The sequence below is a fragment of the Podarcis tiliguerta genome (assembly GCF_965153285.1).
Source record: "Podarcis tiliguerta genome assembly, chromosome: 3".
In the NCBI taxonomy this organism is placed as follows: domain Eukaryota; kingdom Metazoa; phylum Chordata; class Lepidosauria; order Squamata; family Lacertidae; genus Podarcis; species Podarcis tiliguerta.
The window spans coordinates 61594079-61612786 of NC_139536.1; the positions used below are offsets into that span (position 1 = coordinate 61594079).

The following is an 18708-nucleotide window of genomic DNA, read 5'->3' on the forward strand; positions in this document are numbered from 1 at the left end:
GCTGTTTCCCGGAATGCAAGTCAATGCAGGGATGCCGAGGGCACCGGTTGCAAGCTGCAGGGGGAGCTGACTGTGATGTCATCCCAGGCAGCATTCCAGCCTCCAGGGGGAGCCAAGGAGTCGGCAGATGAGAGCTCTGTTTCTCGTGGGAACCAAGGTCATCGCCTTTGCAAAGGCCGGAAGGCCAGAGGTAAACAGAGACAGATGCCTGCAGATGGCCAGGAGCAGAAGGGGGGTGAAGAGCCCACGCCAGTGGAAAACAAGGCTTTGTTTGCTGGCACAGCCTCACCAAAGACTAAGTCTCATGGCCAGGAGCAGGGGGGCAAGCAGTTTAAGCCCACGCCGGTGGAAAACAAGGTTTTGCTTGCCAGAAAAGCTGCTCCAAAGGCCAAGTCCCGATTTATTGTTGATTCTGCTGCTACCAGCCATCTAGCAAAAGATAAGCATCTCTTTATCTCCTTCAAACCTCAAGATGGTGAGGTCCACCTGGCTGACGGAAGGACGTTGCAGATCGCAGGAGAAGGGACTGTGAAACTTGCAAGTCTGCATACTACCATCAGAAATGTACTTTATGTTCCAGGTGCTGTGAACAATTTGCTCAGTGTCCCACAGCTGATTGGGCGTGGTTTTGAGGTTTCCTTCAAGAGGAACGTCTGTGTCATCAGGAAAGGCAAAGAGGACATTTTGCATGCTAAGTTTATGGATGGCTTGTTCTGTATAACTTATGATGACAATGTTGCTGTGTCAAATGTTGATTCTTGTTGTGTTGCACAAACTAACAAGGTTCTTCATGCAGGTTGTGTTCATGAAGCACACAGAAGATTTTGTCACATGTCTTGGCAGGCGCTGGCCAAGATGCCGGAACTGGTTGAGGGTTTGAACATCAAACCCTGTAGGTTTCACATGAAATGTGTATCTTGTGCAGAGAACAAGGTGAAGGTTGCTCCAAAAGGCAAGGAGTCTAGCAGGCAGGCTTCCAAACCCTACCAGCTCGTTCACGCGGACCTGGTTGGTCCACTTGCGCCCTCTTTGGGTGGAGCAAGGTACTTCATGGTTCTAATTGATTCTTTTTCCAGGTACATTCATGTGTTTATGCTCGAGCAGAAATCGCAAGCGTTTCCTAGGTTCAAGGCATTCTGTGATTGGTTGGAGAATGTTCACAGTAAACACATCGGCTGTCTCTTTACCGATCGAGGCGGGGAATTCACTTCTCAGCAGTTTGAAGCTTTTCTGACTGAGAAGGGAATCCAGCATGACTTGTCAACGCCTAGATCTCCATGGATGAATGGGCTTGCGGAGAGAGCAAATCAAACATTGTTGCAAGGACTGAAAACAATGTTGCATGATGCCAATCTCCCTGATAGGTTTTGGGGGGAGGCTCTGTCAACGTTTGTTTACACGTTTAATCGCAGACTGTCATCACCTATTGGTTGTACTCCCTATGAGAAGATGTTTGGTAAGAAACCAAATGTCAAGCACATGAGAATCTTTGGTTCTGACATGTGGGTACACACCCCACAGAGCAACAAGCTTGGGAAGCGTGGGGCACATGGTTTGTTCATGGGGTACGACAAAGGAGCATACAGGGTATGGATGACTGACTCTAAGTCCATTAAGTTCACAAGGAGTGTTGAGTACAATCCTAAGTGGGGGGAAAATGTGGGAATTTTCCAGAGTTACCCAGAGGAGGATGAAGGTGATGTGCAAAAAGCAGATGATGCTAAAGAAGCTGAGGAAGCTGATGATGATGATGATGATGATGATGATCAGAGTTCGGATTCCAGTTCAGTGGGCGGCGCTGCTGCTGGTGTCAGTGACAGTGATGACACAGCAGACTACAAGAGCGCAAAGGCCTCAGTCAGACCATCTGATGCATCTGACAATGAACTGGAAGAACCACTGTTCACCATTGGTCGTTTTTCTCCTAAGAAGGAGGAGATGAGTCCAGAAGACTTGCGTCTAGTACGCAGATCTGAAAGGGCGACAAAGGGCAAACCTCCAAAGAGATTTGCTGATGAGTTTGCTAAGACAGTAACTGCTGTTCTTAGTAGCTCAGAGAAGGTGTGGGAACCTTCAAGCTTCAAAGAGGTTCAGGAGTTAACCTCTAAAGATGCTGAGCCTTGGCTTGATGCCATGAAGGCTGAAGTTGATTCCTTGAACAGGAACCAAACTTGGGAATTGGTACCGGTAGTCCCAGGAATGAGACTGGTTGGCAGCAAATGGGTCTTCAAGGCCAAGACAGACCAGAATGGCAAGGTTGTCAGACACAAAGCCAGATTGGTTGCCAGAGGTTTTTCACAGGTACCAGGACAGGATTACCACGAGACCTACTCACCCACCGTCAAATATGAGAGCATTCGACTGATGCTCAAGATTGCTTCGGAGGAGAAACTGCATGTTTCCCATCATGACATTAATACAGCTTTTTTTGTACGGGAATTTGGCGGAGGAGCTGTATATGCTTCCACCTGATGGAATGCAGATACAGAAGGGAATGGTCTGTAAACTGCGGAAATCCATATATGGTCTCAAGCAGAGTGCCAGGTGTTGGAACACAAAACTCAAAGAGACATTGCTTTCTCTAGGTTTTCACCAGGGCAAAGCTGATCCGTGTGTGTTTGTCAAGGAGGAGGGGCAAAACAAACTGTATTGTTTATGTTTTGTTGATGATCTTCTGATGTTCTGGAAGAATCAGGCTTTGTACCAAAGCACCCTAGCTCAGCTGAAGGAGCACTTTGACATGAAGGATCTTGGTGAAGTATCCAACTATCTTTCTCTGCAGGTGGAGAGAGACCGAGCAGGAAATTTTCTGGTACACCAAACACAGAAAATTGCTGATGTATTAACCAGGTTGAATTTGGTTGATGCAAACCCAGCAGACACACCGATGGTGACAGGTTACCAGGTAGATAGTACTGCTGAAGCGTTTTCTGACACAACGCTGTACAGATGCATTCTAGGCAAGTTGAATTTCATTGCTAGATGCTCAAGACCTGACATAGCTGTAAGCACTAACCTGCTTAGCAGACATGCTAATAATCCTACTGTTCAGGATTGGAAAGCTCTGAAGCGCATAGCCCGCTATTTGAAAGGGACTATGCACTACAGGCTGAGGTTCACCAGTCAGAAGACTGGAGGTCTTGAAATCTTTGCTGATGCAAGTTTTGGAAGTGACACCATGGATGGTACAAGCACTTCTGGCGTATGCTACATGTACAACCACTGTCTGTTTGACTGGCTGTGCAAGAAGCAGACGACAGTGAGCCTAAGTTCCTGTGAAGCAGAACTCAATGCTCTGTCTTTTTCACTCATGGATTGTGAATGGTTGATGCAACTGTTTAAGGACATCAGAGTTTCTGTGAAATGTCCTGTACAAGTGTATCAAGACAATAGATCCTGTTTGGCTTTGCTGAACTCAGAGAGTTGCAAGCAAAGAACCAAGTACTTGCAGATTAAGTTACATCGTGCAAGAGAGTGTATTCAGAAAGGACTTATTCAGGTGTCCTACATGCCAGGAAATGAAATTCCTGCTGATCTGTTGTCGAAGGTTGTTAACAGAGAACAACTTAAGGTTTATGTACAGAGGTTGCAATTGGGTTGAACCACAGGTACTACAGGTTACACGGAAAGGGGGAGGATGTTGGGATATTTCCGTTCCACCTTAAAAGGGAGCAGGATGTTTGTGTCACAGCCTGCGTATTTCCTGTCTTACAGGATGTTTCTGTTGTGTCTTTTGCTTTCGTTTCTCTCTCACTGCCGGAACTATCTCATGCAGGCAGTCATGGCTTTTCTTTGTTCTGATCAACAATGAATAAACCTCTAAATAATGCTCTCCTGTGTGCATCTTCTGTTGTGCATATCTGCTGATAGAGCGTGCAAGAGCTCTGGATCTTTGGGAAACTATTTCTGGAGCTCCTGTCGCTAATTGCTGATACTGCGTGTCTACGGGAGATTGATGGATGTCCGGAGACGACGTGGAGTCAAGATGGACTTTATCTCCCTGGCAGTATCTCCCAACAGTGGGTACCTTGCAAATAAAAATCTAATTCAATGTAGCCATAAAGTTGTCTGGCTTCTGTTGAAGGTAGATCTATGACTCCTGTTAGCAGGCAAAATTGCCATTCTACAAGAAGAAGAAGAAGAGGAGTTTGGATTTGATATCCCGCTTTATCACTACCTCAAGGAGTCTCAAAGTGGCTAACATTCTCCTTTCCCTTCCTCCCCCACAACAAACACTCTGTGAGGTGAGTGGGGCTGAGAGACTTCAGAGAAGTGTGACTGGCCCAAGGTCATCCAGCAGCTGCATGTAAAGGAGCAGGGACGCGAACCCGGTTCCCCAGATTACAAGTCTACCGCTCTTAACCACTACACTACACCACACTGGCTCTTAACCACTACACCACAAGTGGATGGTGGGGCTCTGCCAAGATAGCATTAAGTTTTGAGTTTCCCTAAATATATTAGTTCTATATTTAATAAGATGTTGTTGAAACTTGTTGGAACATAGGAGGATGCTTTCTGCTGAGACACACGCCACTGGTCCCTTAAGGGATTGTGTACACACGGGATTTTCAGTAGCTCGGCAAGATGTTTCCAATTCCCAACTGTTAGCACTAGCAGCAACCAAACAGATGTTCCTACCTAAAAGTAGCCTGCTGAAATGAAAGCGAAGCAAGAGAGGATTTCTGTGCAAAAGGACAGACTGTAGCTCTGCTCTTGTCTTGAAAAGTTCCTTAGCTCCGAACGTATTCAGAGGCACAATGGGTGTTTGTTTAAAAGCACTTTTGAACTGTTTAAGAATGCGTACAAAGCTATACAAAAAATGCCCCATAAAAACAAAGGGTGGGATTCAACTAAATGAGTCTCATCAATGGAAGCCCTTCACAAGAAATTGCACAATGGGGCTTCTAACCTTTCCTCCCTCCTGCATGCCACCTTAAATTGCCTTGGCGGAAGGGGTCAGGAAACAGCATGGGGGGGGGTGTATGGAAGGGGCGACTGTTCCATCTGGCAAGCCTTAGAAGGAGATTGAACAAATAAATGATTTATCGGTAGAAATGCAAACTGTGTGTGTTGGGCTGCTAGCTCTGGAAGGTAGATCTTCCTGGGCTTCTAGTTCAAATAACAAAATACACAAAGTAGATTTGGCAAGCCTGCCCAGCCTCAGTCTACACTGGCTGGCAATGGCTCTGTTGCGTTTCAGACATGACTCTCAAATCTGCCTGAATATGCCAGGGATTAATCTGGAGCCCGCAAAGCAAGTTCTCCATCACTAAGCTACGGTCCCATCCCCTAGGCACAGAGGAAGATCTCTGGTCACCTGCAGGTCGCATAGGGAGCCACCAGCATGTGATTTCAAAAGATGGCAACAGAGCTTTCCCCCCATGAAGCATCATCATCATCATCATCACCACCACCTAGCAAATCATCCATCATGGTTATGACTGGGTGGGAGGGAAGGACCAGATGTTGCAGTTGTCCTTAAGGAGGACTGGCCACCAACTTTTGGGAGCTGTGAGCAAGTTCGAGGTACAGTACTTCAATAACTGAAGTATAACGATAACTGAAGTATAACACAGGACAAAGGAAGCAATGTTGCCACAGAAACTCTGCCCCATGTTCTTGTTGATCTCTGCATCTGGGATTCAAGACATTACCTGGATCCTATGAAAGTCTTACTGAGTGATTCTGCAGGAAAAACCTGCTGTGACTCTGCTCTGACTTTCAAAGTACCTTGGGTTAAGTACTTAATTCGTCCCGGAGTTCCGTTCTTAACCTGAAACTGTTCTTAACCTGAAGCACCGCTTTAGCTAATGGGGCCTCCTGCTGCCGCCGGGCCGCCGGAGAACGATTTCTATTCTTATCCTGAAACAAAGTTCTTAACCTGAAGCACTATTTCTGGGTTAGTGGAGTCTGTAACCCAAAGCGTATGTCACCCGAGGTACCACTGTAGTCTCTTTGCTTTTTTAGGATGAATATTTGAAGCATGAATTTCAACTTCTTTGCTTGTTCTGATGCACCTTCTTCAGCCCTCTGCATGAACTCACCAGCTTTAGATTGGCGGGCGCTTGCTTTTAGGTCAACAAACACTGTTGTTAGAAGAGCCTGCTTTTCTGCCTTGTGCAAGACTTTAATCCAAGGTTAATTCAGTTTGCTGGGTTTGGCAATCTGCGTTTCACAATTTTACCTCCCCATGACTGGAGCTTCAGGAACTTCTTTAAAAATCAGGTAACTTCCTAGTCTTTCTCATTTTGAGCAGCAGACGGGCAGATTCCACCAGCATGGCGATCTTCCAGCTTCACATTTGTGCTGCGTTTCTGATGGGAATGATTCTCCCTTCTTCTGCCTTAGAGGATACCTTCATTGCCGCTGTCTATGAGCATGCTGTGATACTGACAGGAGACACTCCGAGAAACGTCTCAAGAGCAGAAGCCTTGGAGCTGATGAACAGAAATCTAGACATCATAGAAGGAGCCATCAAAACAGCTGCCCAGCAGGTACTACTGCATACCAGTTAGAGCAGATCAGCAGCAGCAACATCAGGGACTAGTAAACCTTTGGTCCTCCAGATGTTTCTGGACTGCAACTCCCATCATCCCTGGCCACTGCCCATGATGCTGTCTGGGGCCAATGGGAGTTGGAGCCGAACAGTATCTGATGAGCCACAGATTCCCCCACTCTGAGTTGGACAGCAACCTTTTGATGGCAGTATTTGTCCTGGGGTTAATATGTCTGAACTGATGTCTTTTTGCAGGGTGCCCACATCATTGTGACACCTGAGGATGCCCTTTATGGCTGGGTCTTCACCCGAGAAACTCTATATCCTTATCTGGAGTATATACCAGATCCGCAAGTAGACTGGATTCCATGCAATGAGCCAAAAAGGTATTTTCTTGCCTATTTCATGTTATTCATTAAGATAAAAACAGAAGCAGCTCCGGAGGGTGTAGCCTCAAAATCAGAAAATATGACTCAGATTCTTCTTTACAAACACACCTTCATTTGTTGTGGTGAAGTAATAGTGGAGTTCCCTGGTGCTTTTCAGGATACGCGCAGAATAGCAATTCCAGTACAATGTGGCATTTGTTCCTTTTTTTGGCTAGTTAAGAAATCCTGCCTAACACTATTGACCTGTTTAACCTAGAGAAGAGGAACTTAAGGGAGACATGGGAACAGTCAGTCCTCAAATATCTGAAGGGCTCTCTGTTACTCCAGAGTAGGACTAGAACTAACGGTTGGAAATGGCAAGGGAATAGATTTCAGTTAAAGAAAACTTCCTTACAGTAAGCTGTTTGGCAGTAGCACAAAGGGCTTAAGGAGGTGATGAGGAAGTTAAGCAGAGGCTTAACGGAGAGGCATGCTGTCATCAGGCAAGTCCCAGCAAAGGAAGAATGGATACTAAAACTTATGGAATATGAAGAAATGGTGAAACTTACTGGAAGAATAAGAAATCAAGATAAACTTTTTATAAGAGAGTGGAAATGGTTTATGGAATATTTACAGATAAATTGTAAACAGATTTTAAAAAAACTGGCAGGATTATTGTAATAACCTGCAGCTACATAAGAGTATATATATAAAGAAAATAAATAAATGAGCAAGTTAAGTTAATTTGGATATGCAGAAGATATTAAAAATAAATTTAAGGAACCACAGAAAGAGGGGGAAGGAAATCAAGTTTTAAAATGACTATAAAATCAGTGAAATGTATATATCTGAAAAGTATATATATTTTTTAAAGGAATGCTGTTCTCAGGCAAGGGGGTGGGCTGGGTGGCTTCTTGGATTCCTTCCAACTCTATGATTCTATGTTTGCATGCTTTTATTTATTTAACAAAACTTATTTATACTGCTGGATTGTAAAAAGCCTCTAAACAGTTTACAAAGAGATAAGATGAAACATTGCAGATTATAGATTTTAAACAGTTTTTAACAGGTTTTTTCAAAATATATGAACAATGATTAGAATCAACAAAAGCTAAGCACACACGTAACATTTACATTAAACAAAAGTATAGTAAACAGGTGCCAAAAAGAGTACAGGGACAGTGTCTGCCTGAAGTCAATTGGTACGGGATTCCAAATGAGAAGTCAAAGCAGTTGTCTGGGCAGATACAAGGTAGGGTAATCCTGCAAATAAACCGATTCCAAGCTGTTATGGATTTTATATGCCAATAGTGACACTTTGAATTTGGCCTGGTGACAAATGGGCAACCAGGGCAGAGATGTTCTGTGCTGACATGGCTTCACTCTCGCCAGGAACCGTGCTGAGCCATTTTGCACTAGCTGCACTTTCCGGATCAAGCACAAGTGAAGCCTGACGCAGAGTGGATTCCTATAATCCAGTCTTGAAGTCAGCAGTGTCTGAGCTTCCGTGACCACGCTCTCCAGTTCAGGAACAATTGCAGATGCTGATAAAAGCTCTTTCTAGCCACTGAGGTTACCTGGGCCTCCAGCGACAGAACTGGATCCAGAAACACCCTCACACTGCTCTTGTTGAGGGTACTAAAATAAAGGAACTCTTTTGGGATTGCTCTCTTGCATTTTATTTGAGCGGTGTTGCAATTCACAAATTTTGATAGTAACCTAATTGGGGCAGCCGCCACTTGAAAGGAGTTCTCAGTGAAAGCTGGAGATGCATCCATCTACCTACAAGAATCCATATCATTTGATTTAAAAAAATACTTACCAGATCCTGTTAAAGCTGGGATCTGGTTCCTAGGGATAGTGATCAAAAAGCAGACTACCCCTAACCATGAACCTAGTAAATTTGCTTCTAAGTAAACACATTTAGGAGCAGATATCAGATTACCTACAACAGGCAAACAAAACAAAACCCAAAATTCTAGACTTCTGCAAGTATTCTACCTGATTCAATTTAGAAGTACTGTAATGCATCTGTTTGCTCAATTGTCTGCCACAAGGTGGTAGCAAAGGGGCGCCTTTTCCACATGTCCTGTGAGATTTTCCTTAGTCATTCCCTGCTTAGCGGATCTCGGTCCTCTATAAAAGAGAAATTCAGTCATGTGCTGATTCACTCCTAGTGAATTATTTAGCAATAATACTAAACAGAAAAACAAAACTGTCATTGTATAAATGGCCTGATTCATGTTTGCCAAATAAACTTTGCAGGAAGTATTTCTTTTAACAAATTTAGTTGGTTAAAAATAGCATGTTGAAACAGTTTTCCTTTTTTAAAAGAACAGTTTAGAATACAGTCCTGTGCACCCTTACTTGGGAGTAAATGCTGCAAACTCAGTGAGACTTACTTCTGTGTAGGCAAGCATAGGACTGCATTACCTGAAACTTATAATTTAAACTACGTTGCATTAGTGCAAAATTACATGTAAATGTTTAATCATTTGCTGATAAATGCCTCAAAAGTACTTGGCAGATGGCTTAAATTATATTGGTCAACTTTGCTCAGGGTGCTACATTAGAAGACCCATAGAAAAATAAATTAAAGAGGACAGATTATGCATGATCACAGAATTACCTTGAGGACAGGTGTAGAAAGGACACCATGGATCCTCTGAGCCAAACCTGAAGCATTTTAAGAGCATTATTAAAAAATATCACTCAACTGCCTTAAAACAATAATATGCATTGTAAAAATTATTAGCGGAGAGACAAAGCTCCTCATCGTAAAATAAGTTGCTATATTTCCCAGGTCTTCTCTGCTTACATCATTCATTCTTATAGTATAGTCCTTCTATAAATTAAGATAATGAATTAATTAGCATGATGAGCATGAAGGAAGCTGATAAGCCCAGACTTGCAAGTTGAACAGAAGAGAATATTTGTACTGGATAATCCAGGCTGTTCAAGACTTCTGCTGGTGCCCAGTTACATCCATATGCTTAGCACCAGAGCTGTCGGTTCAATCACAGTCTGCTCTGTACTCCGTGACTCATTTTACTCTCTCTGCACTTATATTACCAACGTGTCCTGCCTAGACTGCCCACATGCTGCAGAAGGTGGATGGATCACATGGGAAGGGTATACTTGAATATGAATACAGTCATACCTTGGATCTTGAATGCCTTGACTCCCGAACAAATCGGCTCCCAAACGATTGAAACCCGGAAGTGAGTGTTCTGGTTTTGGAATCCGAACATCTGATGGGGCTTCCACGGCTTCCGATTGGCTGCAGGAGCTTCCTGCAGACAATCAGAAGCCATGCTTTGGTTTTTGAACTTTTTGGAAGTCGAACAGACTTCTGGAACAGATTCTGTTCAACTTCCAAGGTACAACTATATGGGCATAGGCATCATTTTACACCAAGGAGACTACATGCAGTGGAAGAACATGCACAGGCCTCAATCTTGGGCCTGTGCTGCATTCAAAATAGAGCCAGTGTGAACCAACTCAGAGACAACTTGTTTGGTTGTTTTTTTTTTTAAAAAAATAATCTTATACTGTACCTGTCATTGTCACTATAATATAAAAGAAATGTGACACCGTTTTATTGCTGCTTTAAGATATCCTTGATCTTTTCTCTGGTCACTTCAAGATCTTTTCCCACTCACTCCGTCTCCACCCCTGGACAAGATCTTTCCAAAGCAACATTTCCCAATCTGGTGCCCTCCAGATGTTTTGGACTACAACTCCCATCAGCCACTGCTAGTATGGCTGGTCATTTCGAGGGCACCAGGTTGGAGAAGGCTGATCTAAAGCCATGGCTATTTATTGGACCAACTTCTTTTTTTCTGTCCCCAGCCTGGTAAGAACGGTCTTTATTAGACCTGAATCCGTGGGTTCTTATTTTAATCTGCCACATTCTGAACTGATAGGGTTCACAAATGATCAGAATTAAGTTGGTCTCTCCCCATTTTAATAGACTTTGTATCGATGATTGACTTCTTCCTTTCAACATTAGGTTTGGGTCGAATCCAATACAGGGAAGACTCAGCTGCATAGCAAAGGAGAACTCCATCTATGTGGTTGCCAACATGGGGGACAAGAAGCCATGCAACCACAGTGACCCCCAGTGCCCGAGTGACGGTCGCTATCAGTACAATACAGACGTTGTTTACGATACGGAAGGGAAATTTGTGGCACGTTACCACAAGGTAAGCGCTCTTCTGCATTTTGGTTCAGATGTTGCTGGACTCTGTCAGGCCCAGTCAGTTTGGCCAACGGTCAGAGATGATGGGAGTTTGTGCTCCGGGGGGCTGCAGGTTCTCCATTTACTATAGAAAGCACAGTAATGCACCCTAGAGTTGACACCAGGCATAGGCAAACTTGACCCTCCAGATATTTTGGGACTACAGCTCTCATCATCCCTGACCACTGGTCCTGTTAGCTAGTGATGATGGGAGCTGTAGTCCCAAAACATCTGGAGGGCTGAGTTTGCCTATGCGTGGTCTACATAAACACAGATAGTAATGCAAATTAATATACGTAGCTCAATTTGAATTAGAAGAAAAAGGAGCCCCCATTCTCCCACCCAAATAAGAGATAGGTATGCACTCATATGGAGCAGGCAGAGAAGCTGCACCAGTATGCATGGAAGTGTCTCATTGAAAGAGAAATCACAATATTTGAGATGTTTGCTGTAAGGACTTTACTTGTAGATGGTTTTCACAAGATAATCCAGGTCTTGTAAGTGTGCTGAAAAACAGAGGCAACGCCACCAACTTCTAGGAAAATAACTGTAGGTCAGTAGTAGACTATCCTCTTTGCACACAGAAGGTCCCAGTTTCAGTCCTGGCATCTTCAGGTAGAGCTGGGAATGTCTCCTGCCTGAAATCCTGGAAAGCCACTGCCAGTCAGTGAAGACAAAAGTAGGCAACACAGTGCCCTCCAGAAAATAGCAGACAGAATCTTCTATCATCCTTGACATTGTCCTGGCTGACTGGGGCTGGTGGCCTTTTGGAGGGCACCATGTTGGTTTCCCTGGTCTAGACAATATTGAGCTGAATGGACCAATGGTCTGACTCAGTGTAAGACAGCTTCTTATGTTCCTAATACTATTTTTTCTTTTTCCACGAGGTGCTTTTCTTCCAATAATATCTGTATATATATTTTCTGTCTTATAAACAGTACAACCTTTTCGCTTCTGAAGTATACTTTAATTACGCCAAGGACCCACAGTTTGTCACCCTCAACACCTCCTTTGGGAAGCTTGGCCTTATGACTTGTGCCGACGTTCTTAATTATCGCGAACCTGCCGTCTCGCTGGTGGAAAAGTACAAGGTGGACACCATCCTCTTCCCAACTGCTTGGCAGAATGGCCTGCCGCTCTTGTCTGCTGTTGAGTTCTACTCAGCCTGGGCAATGGGGATGCGTGTCAACTTCCTTGCTGCTAATATAAACAAGCCCAGCTTCGACATTACTGGTAAAGTGCTACCTTGAATAATTTCTGTGTAGACATAGATCTGGCAATTTGAGTGTGGGAAAGAGCGTAGAGGAGGGAAAGGATTAACCTATTCATTGCTATTTTAAAAATGTGATTTCCTTCAGAGACCAACCTTATATAATAATGATGGCAAACTGTGGCCCTCCAGATGTTGCTGCACTATAGCTCCCATTGGCCATGGTGCCTGGGGCTGATGGGAGTTGGAGTCCACCAGCATCTGCTACCAGTGCTAAAGTCGCAGTTATGAACTCTCCACCTGCCTCTTTCAAGATGGGCGATGAGCGCACAATGACATTCTGCAGGCAACACATTATTTGCATTAATACATTATTTGTCTTCACATGCCCAGTGCTGACCCAATACTTTTTGCAGCTTGAGGCAAATGACAAAATGGTATGGACCAATTCCACGTACAGAAGCAGTTGGACTTTACTTCAGCACTGGCAAAGAGACAGCATCCTCCATTGTTTGTGTGTGTGTTTGCTTAATGCATTTATATCCCACCTTTCCCCGTATTTAGCTCAAGGTGGTGTGCATGATTCTCTCTCTCCTCATTTAATCCCCTCAACAACCCCATGAAGTAGGTTATTCTGAGAGGGAGTGACTGGCCCAAGGTCACCCAGTGAGCTTTATGGCTGAGTGGGGATTTGAAACCTGGTACCCCAGGTCCTAGTCCGACACTCTCACCACGACACCCCACAGGCTTTGAGGATAACATGCTAACTTAGGGGGTTGCACACAGCTCTATTCTAAGTAGAAGAGAACATCTGGGGACTAAGGCCAGTTCCCAGGATCTGTTGCCTACCTTGCTTTGTCTAATGAGATGCATTCCCTGCTGAAGCTATTTGTGTGGGGGACCTTTGGTTTTCCAGATATTGCTGAACTACACATCCCATCATCCCTGGCCATTGGCCATGCTTGCTGGGACTGATGGGAACTGTAGTTCAGCAATTACCTACACCTGCTCTGGTCACTACCCACCATTTGCCCTATGTATTAGCTTCTAGCCCCAAATCAGTGAATTGAGATTCTGCTCTACTTCCCTTTACCATTGCTGTTAGTACTCCATTCATTTGGGTAAAGGAATGGAATAGTAAAACTTATGCCTCACCCCAGTGTCTTTTGCCATCCACAGGGAGTGGTATCTTTACACCTGAAGGAGCCAAGGTGTATCACTTTGATATGAAAATGCAGACTGGAAAACTCCTGGTTGCGGAAATCAGTGCTCGCCCCCGTCTTTCCCCCACATACCCTCCTGCTGTCAACTGGAGCTTATATGCTTCAAGTATCAAGCATTTTCCCGCAAGCCCAGTGTTTACTGCAAGCTTCTATTTTGATAATTTCACCTTCACTGAACTCTCTCGAGAAGCTGGAAACCACACTGTCTGCCAAAAGGGCCTCTGCTGCCACTTGAGCTACAAGATGGCAGAGAAGCGAGAGGATGAGGTTTACGCATTCGGCGCCTTTGATGGGCTTCATGTGATCGAAGGGGAATATTATCTGCAGGTAAAGGGTTTTGTGGGGTAGGATGAGCAGGCCATGTGGAAGGGAAATACCCTACCAGTGGGAGCGGGGAAGAATGTGGCTCAGTCCTCATTTAAAGGCAAACCTATCCAGGTCGGAACAATATGTGAACCAAAACACAGCCATCATTTTAAATGGCACGTTCCTGAATTTTGCACTGCACTTCTCCAGCAAAGTAATATGTCCAGCCAAGAGGAATATATTCTGGTAATATGTGCATAAAAATGCAAATATGAGTGAAAACAACATACAGAAATGCATTCTATTAGAGGGGGAAATTAGAGGGCCAAATAGTATGTTAAAAATTAGTGTATTAAAATGCTGGTGGATTTTCTTGTGAACTTCTTTAAAAGAGAAAATTCTGATGTGTCTAGGATACCTGTCTAGGATACATGTGTTTCATGCTTTCATTGTGGCAGAGCCTTTGAGGAAACCGGAAGCTGTACTCTCCAGAAGCTTTTCTAAAAGCCTGTAAGAATCATTAGAGGGATTACTACTGAAGAAAAGAATAATCCCTATAAGACACCTCCCTGCTTTAGAGCACAGCTACTGCTTAGAGCCGAGATGGCTGTAGTTGTTGGACTCTTGTTCCCATCATCTCTGATCATTGGCCTCGCTGTCCAGGGCTGATAGGAACTGAAATCCAACAAATCTGGAGGGCCACAGATTCCACACCCCTGATATAGGGGGTGGGGATTATATATTGCATTCATAACATGATTTGAAAAATTTAGTAGGATTCTGGGGAAAATAAGTCTGCTGAAGTCATTGGAGATAGTAGTCCCTTTACTTAACACAGTGCCACCATGTGGCTTCGTGCTTAATATCATATTCTGTATTGGGTTTGTTTGCTTTTTACTGCAAGTGTCATGTAAATGCTAAGTACTCCCGGTATTGCATAGAGTTTTTCAAAGGATGCACACAAAAGCACAATGCATTTTATTTTATTTTTACAGAAAAGGCCTTAGAATTCTCTGTTGATTCAAAAGCAATTCTTGTTTGTTGGTCCTCACAAGGGAAACAGAAAGAAAGACTCCCCCCCACCCCAAATCCCATAACTTCAATACTGTATTGCAAAAAGAATACTTGTTTATTTCCTCCAAATATTCTAGAGTTGTCTCAAAATAATCAGTGAACTTCTTCAGGCTTAGTATTGTGCAGTGTTAGCATTGGTTTGTGTACTGTTTTGAATCACAACAGCATCCTGTATAGCCCACTTACATGGGAAGTATCTTCCTCCATTCCATAAACACAAGGCTCTTTGAATGGCTTAGTTCCACAAAATAACCTTTCCCACAACCCTCTCTTTCCATAGATATGCACACTACTGAAATGTAAGAGCACAGACTTGAAATCATGTGGGGAGCCAGTTAATACAGCCCATACAAGATTTGATTCCTTCACCCTCAGCGGCACCTTTAACACAAGCTATGTGTTTCCAGAAGTTTTGCTCACTGAGACTCAGCTGACCACTGGAGAATTTCAGGTAAGGGCCAAGGTGGCTTCCAACTTCTGCAAAAGCAATGACCCAAGCCATTTGTTAGATTAGAATAGCTCCTCCTCCTCCATTTCTCAAAACAGTTGTGCTCCTAATCATTCAATAGTCGCAGCTTTGTTTCTACCTAGCACTGAACTTTTTGAACTGCTCTCCCTGCTATGTGTGTGTGAATTTGGTCTCTCTCATCTTGCTTGTAGCAGAGTAGGGTAGTGAACTTGTGGCCCTCCAGATGGGAATGAAAGCCCGGCAGCATCTGAAGCGCAGGGGTGGAGCTTGGTCACATGCCACCCTGTGCAAGGCCATTTGATGCCCTCCCTCCAGCTTACACCGGGCATTGGGAAAGAAGTGTGGGGTTCTGGAAGGGTCTTAGAGCCTCCCCACCTCTTTTCCAAAGCCTGGCAAGCACTTGCCCAGCTTTGGGAAGGAGGACTCTATGACCCTGGCAGAGCCCTCACACCTGCTTCCCAAAGCTTAGCAAGTGCCCTAAATCTGCCTCTGTGAAGGGCCCCAGGTTCTCCAGCCCTGGCCTACAGTATTCAGCAAAGAAAGGCAGGCTGAGGCCTAGTCTACCCACTTTCCTTGCTTGCTCATTGACAAACAGTCCAACATGGAAGCTGCTGTTATGCATGTCAGTCAGTAATTCTAAATGTATTTTGGGTGCAGGCACATGACTCTCACGGAAAACTCTACAACTTAAAAAGAATTGCATTACTTTTCACCATAGTGGGGAAGACTGCGGCCAGGTGACCGGCTGCCTCAGTCTGCTGTCTAGGTGACAGGTGTTGGTGGACAGCTATAAGGGCCCTGCTCTCCCTTCTTTATTTTTAAACTGGACTTGGACTGGGCAAGGATGCCTTCAAACAGGAGGATGTCTTGTGTAAAGAAGGATGCAAGGCCACCCTGTATCAGAGAACAAGAAAAAAACCAGTTGATTGCAAGCACCTGTAACTCTCCAGTAATAAATGTTTGTCTGTATTTTCCTATGTATTCTAAGCCAAACATGTTTCCCAGTGTATAACTTTTTGCCTGCCCTTTCCATTCTCCCAGGTATTGACCGATGGACGTTTGACAAGCAATGGCCTATCAAAGCCAGTCCTGTCTGTGGCTCTTTTTGGAAGGTGGTATGAAAGGGACCCGCCACATCCAGAGGGTGTTCCTTCATAAGACTCATCCAATCACGATCATGCCTCTTTTCCTGAATTTTGTGGGTGCTTGTACAACAAAGGCGGAATGAACAGGATCAGTGTGTTCTGCTGCAGGCCAAACCAAATAGCTTGTTTTAGGAGCAGTTATCAGCCACAAAGAGGAGATGAACATGCCATCTAGCTACATGGCAGTTTCCCATTGCTTTAAACAGGAGCATGGGGCATACAATGAAGAAGGACTTTGGCTTTAGACTTTATTAATATTTGTGTTCCTCCTCTTGGTTGTACCCAAAAGAAATCTGCTGCTAGGGCAAATACAAACTATAATTCAGGGTGGGGAACCAGTAGCTCTCCAGAGGTTGTTGGACTCCAACTCCCATCATTCCTGACCTCAAGCCACACTGGCTGGGGAGGTTGATGGGAACTGGAATCCAGCAGCATTTAGAGGGCCACAGGTACCCTCCTCCCTGCTGTAAGCATTCAGACGACTAAATTGTCGTCTATCAGAAAGAAATAAACATTTTATTGCTTTTCCTGAAACCTGTACCCTGCTCAATAGGGCCAATACTTGATAAAAGGTCTGTCGTCTGGTTCATTCTGAGAAAGCACGTGAAATAAACCTTTGTTGTTTGTGGGTGAGTGGTCAGTCTTGCCCACACTTCATGAAGATACTAAGCACCCAAGGCCCTCTGTAGGTCCAGGACTGAAATTTGTGAGTTTGTAATCTTCCTGCTGCCCAAATCGTATGTCAGATTCCAAAATGGAGTCAAACTCAAACTCAGTCCCCAAAAGGATTCTGGGAAAGGTGTGCTGCCAGTGGCGTAGCGTGGGGGGTGCAGGGGGGGCCGGCTGCACCGGGCGCAACATCTGGGGAGGGGCGCGCTCGCACTTGCAGCTCTCTGCCCCTACCTGGCTCACTCACTCTCTCTCACTGCAGTGCTGGCTGTGCGAATCCGATCCGAGCCGCCGGGTCGCCGCCCACTGTGGAGGGGAGGGTGCCAGGCGTGCGGTGCGGTGCGGAGAGAGAGCGAGGGACTATCTGGGGGAGGGACAGTGCAGGGGGGGGAGCGCAAATTACTTGCCTTGCCCCGGGTGCTGACAACCCACGCTACGCCACTGTGTGCTGCATGTGTTCTGATCCAGTTTCTTGTTCCTTACTTGGGTCTCCAACTGCATTGTTCAGAGACTTACGCATACACTTGGGGAGGAATTCAACTAACCAGTCCTCCTGCTAGCAAGAGCCCACAAAATGGCTTCTACTAGTGCAATATGGCTTTCTTCCTCCTCCCCCATGTATGCCCCCATGCTTTCCAAATCGGCTCTGTGGGGTCAAGAGAAGCCTCCAAATAGTGCACAGAGGAAGGAGAGGGGAGATTGTTATATCAGCCAAGCAAGAATACTTGCACCGACTAAGTGCTGTGTTAAATTTCTCCCATGGTTTCTTAACTCATGGAAACTTGCAATTACGTAAGTTGATGAACCTTGTTTTTCATTTCAGGCTTATTCAGTTAGATGTGCAATTTACTTCTGGTTGTTAGATGTCTCTGTGAATACTCAGTTTGAGTGGAAAGGCGACTCGCTTACTTTGTAATGAATAAAATGTTTTGAATTGTCGTTTTTATGTTTACATTGCTTTTGCCCTTAAAATAAATATCATGCTTTACTAAAGTAATTCCCCTTGGCTTATTTGGACATATATACACTCTGGTCCAAAACACCATTTTGTTATAAGTTGCTACACTGTACTGTGGTAAGTAAATCTTAAAAGAGAGAAGAATGGTGAGCCTGAAAAAAATAGCCTATAAATGAGACTGAGAGGTAGTGACTGGCCCAAGGTCACCCAGTGAGCTTCATAGTTGACAAGGGATTTGAACTGCAGTGTCGCAAGCTAACCCGCCATACTGGTCCATTGATCTTTCTTTTATTTATTTAGTACTGTTTTCTTCAAGGAAGTTGGCAGTATTATATATTTACTTACTTGTTCATTTGTTTTGTTAAATTGATGTGAGAAACTTTGGGACTGCTACCCGTAAAACAGGTGTTCTGAGTCTCTGACCTATGAATCATCCGTTGGATACACGTTGGCTGTGTGAGGACATACTAAGCTAAGAAATGGGAGGTATTCAACTAAGTTTTACTAAATGAGACTTGTTGAAATTTAATGGACCTAACTTAGCTAT

The 18708-nt window shown here is 44.4% G+C and overlaps 1 protein-coding gene across 2 annotated transcripts; it reads left to right on the plus strand.

Annotated features, from left to right (window-relative positions):
- The first annotated feature begins 6240 nt into the window (after nt 1-6240).
- LOC310674971 (pantetheinase-like) lies at nt 6241-17330 on the plus strand. 2 transcript variants are annotated; one of them, XM_083435045.1, is made up of 7 exons: nt 6241-6497; nt 6755-6885; nt 10880-11072; nt 12046-12340; nt 13497-13867; nt 15201-15371; nt 16431-17330. In XM_083435045.1, the coding sequence occupies exons 1-7, from the start codon at nt 6282-6284 to the stop codon at nt 16545-16547; spliced, it is 1494 nt and encodes a 497-aa protein (XP_083291171.1). In that variant the 5' UTR covers nt 6241-6281; the 3' UTR covers nt 16548-17330. The 2 variants fall into 2 exon arrangements, with proteins under 2 accessions (XP_083291171.1, XP_083291172.1); XM_083435046.1 differs by lacking the exons at nt 6241-6497; nt 6755-6885 and adding an exon at nt 9970-10088.
- Nucleotides 17331-18708: the final 1378 nt, after the last annotated feature.

What these genes read in the sequence shown, in the direction of transcription:
- LOC310674971 (XM_083435045.1), top strand. Translation starts at nt 6,282, where the DNA reads ATGGCGATCTTCCAGCTTCACATTTGTGCTGCGTTTCTGATGGGAATG. An exon ending in AAGGGGAATATTATCTGCAG is followed by an intron (nt 13,868 to 15,200) that starts GTAAAGGGTTTT and finishes CTCTTTCCATAG; the next exon opens with ATATGCACACTACTGAAATG. An exon ending in TGACCACTGGAGAATTTCAG is followed by an intron (nt 15,372 to 16,430) that starts GTAAGGGCCAAG and finishes CCATTCTCCCAG; the next exon opens with GTATTGACCGATGGACGTTT.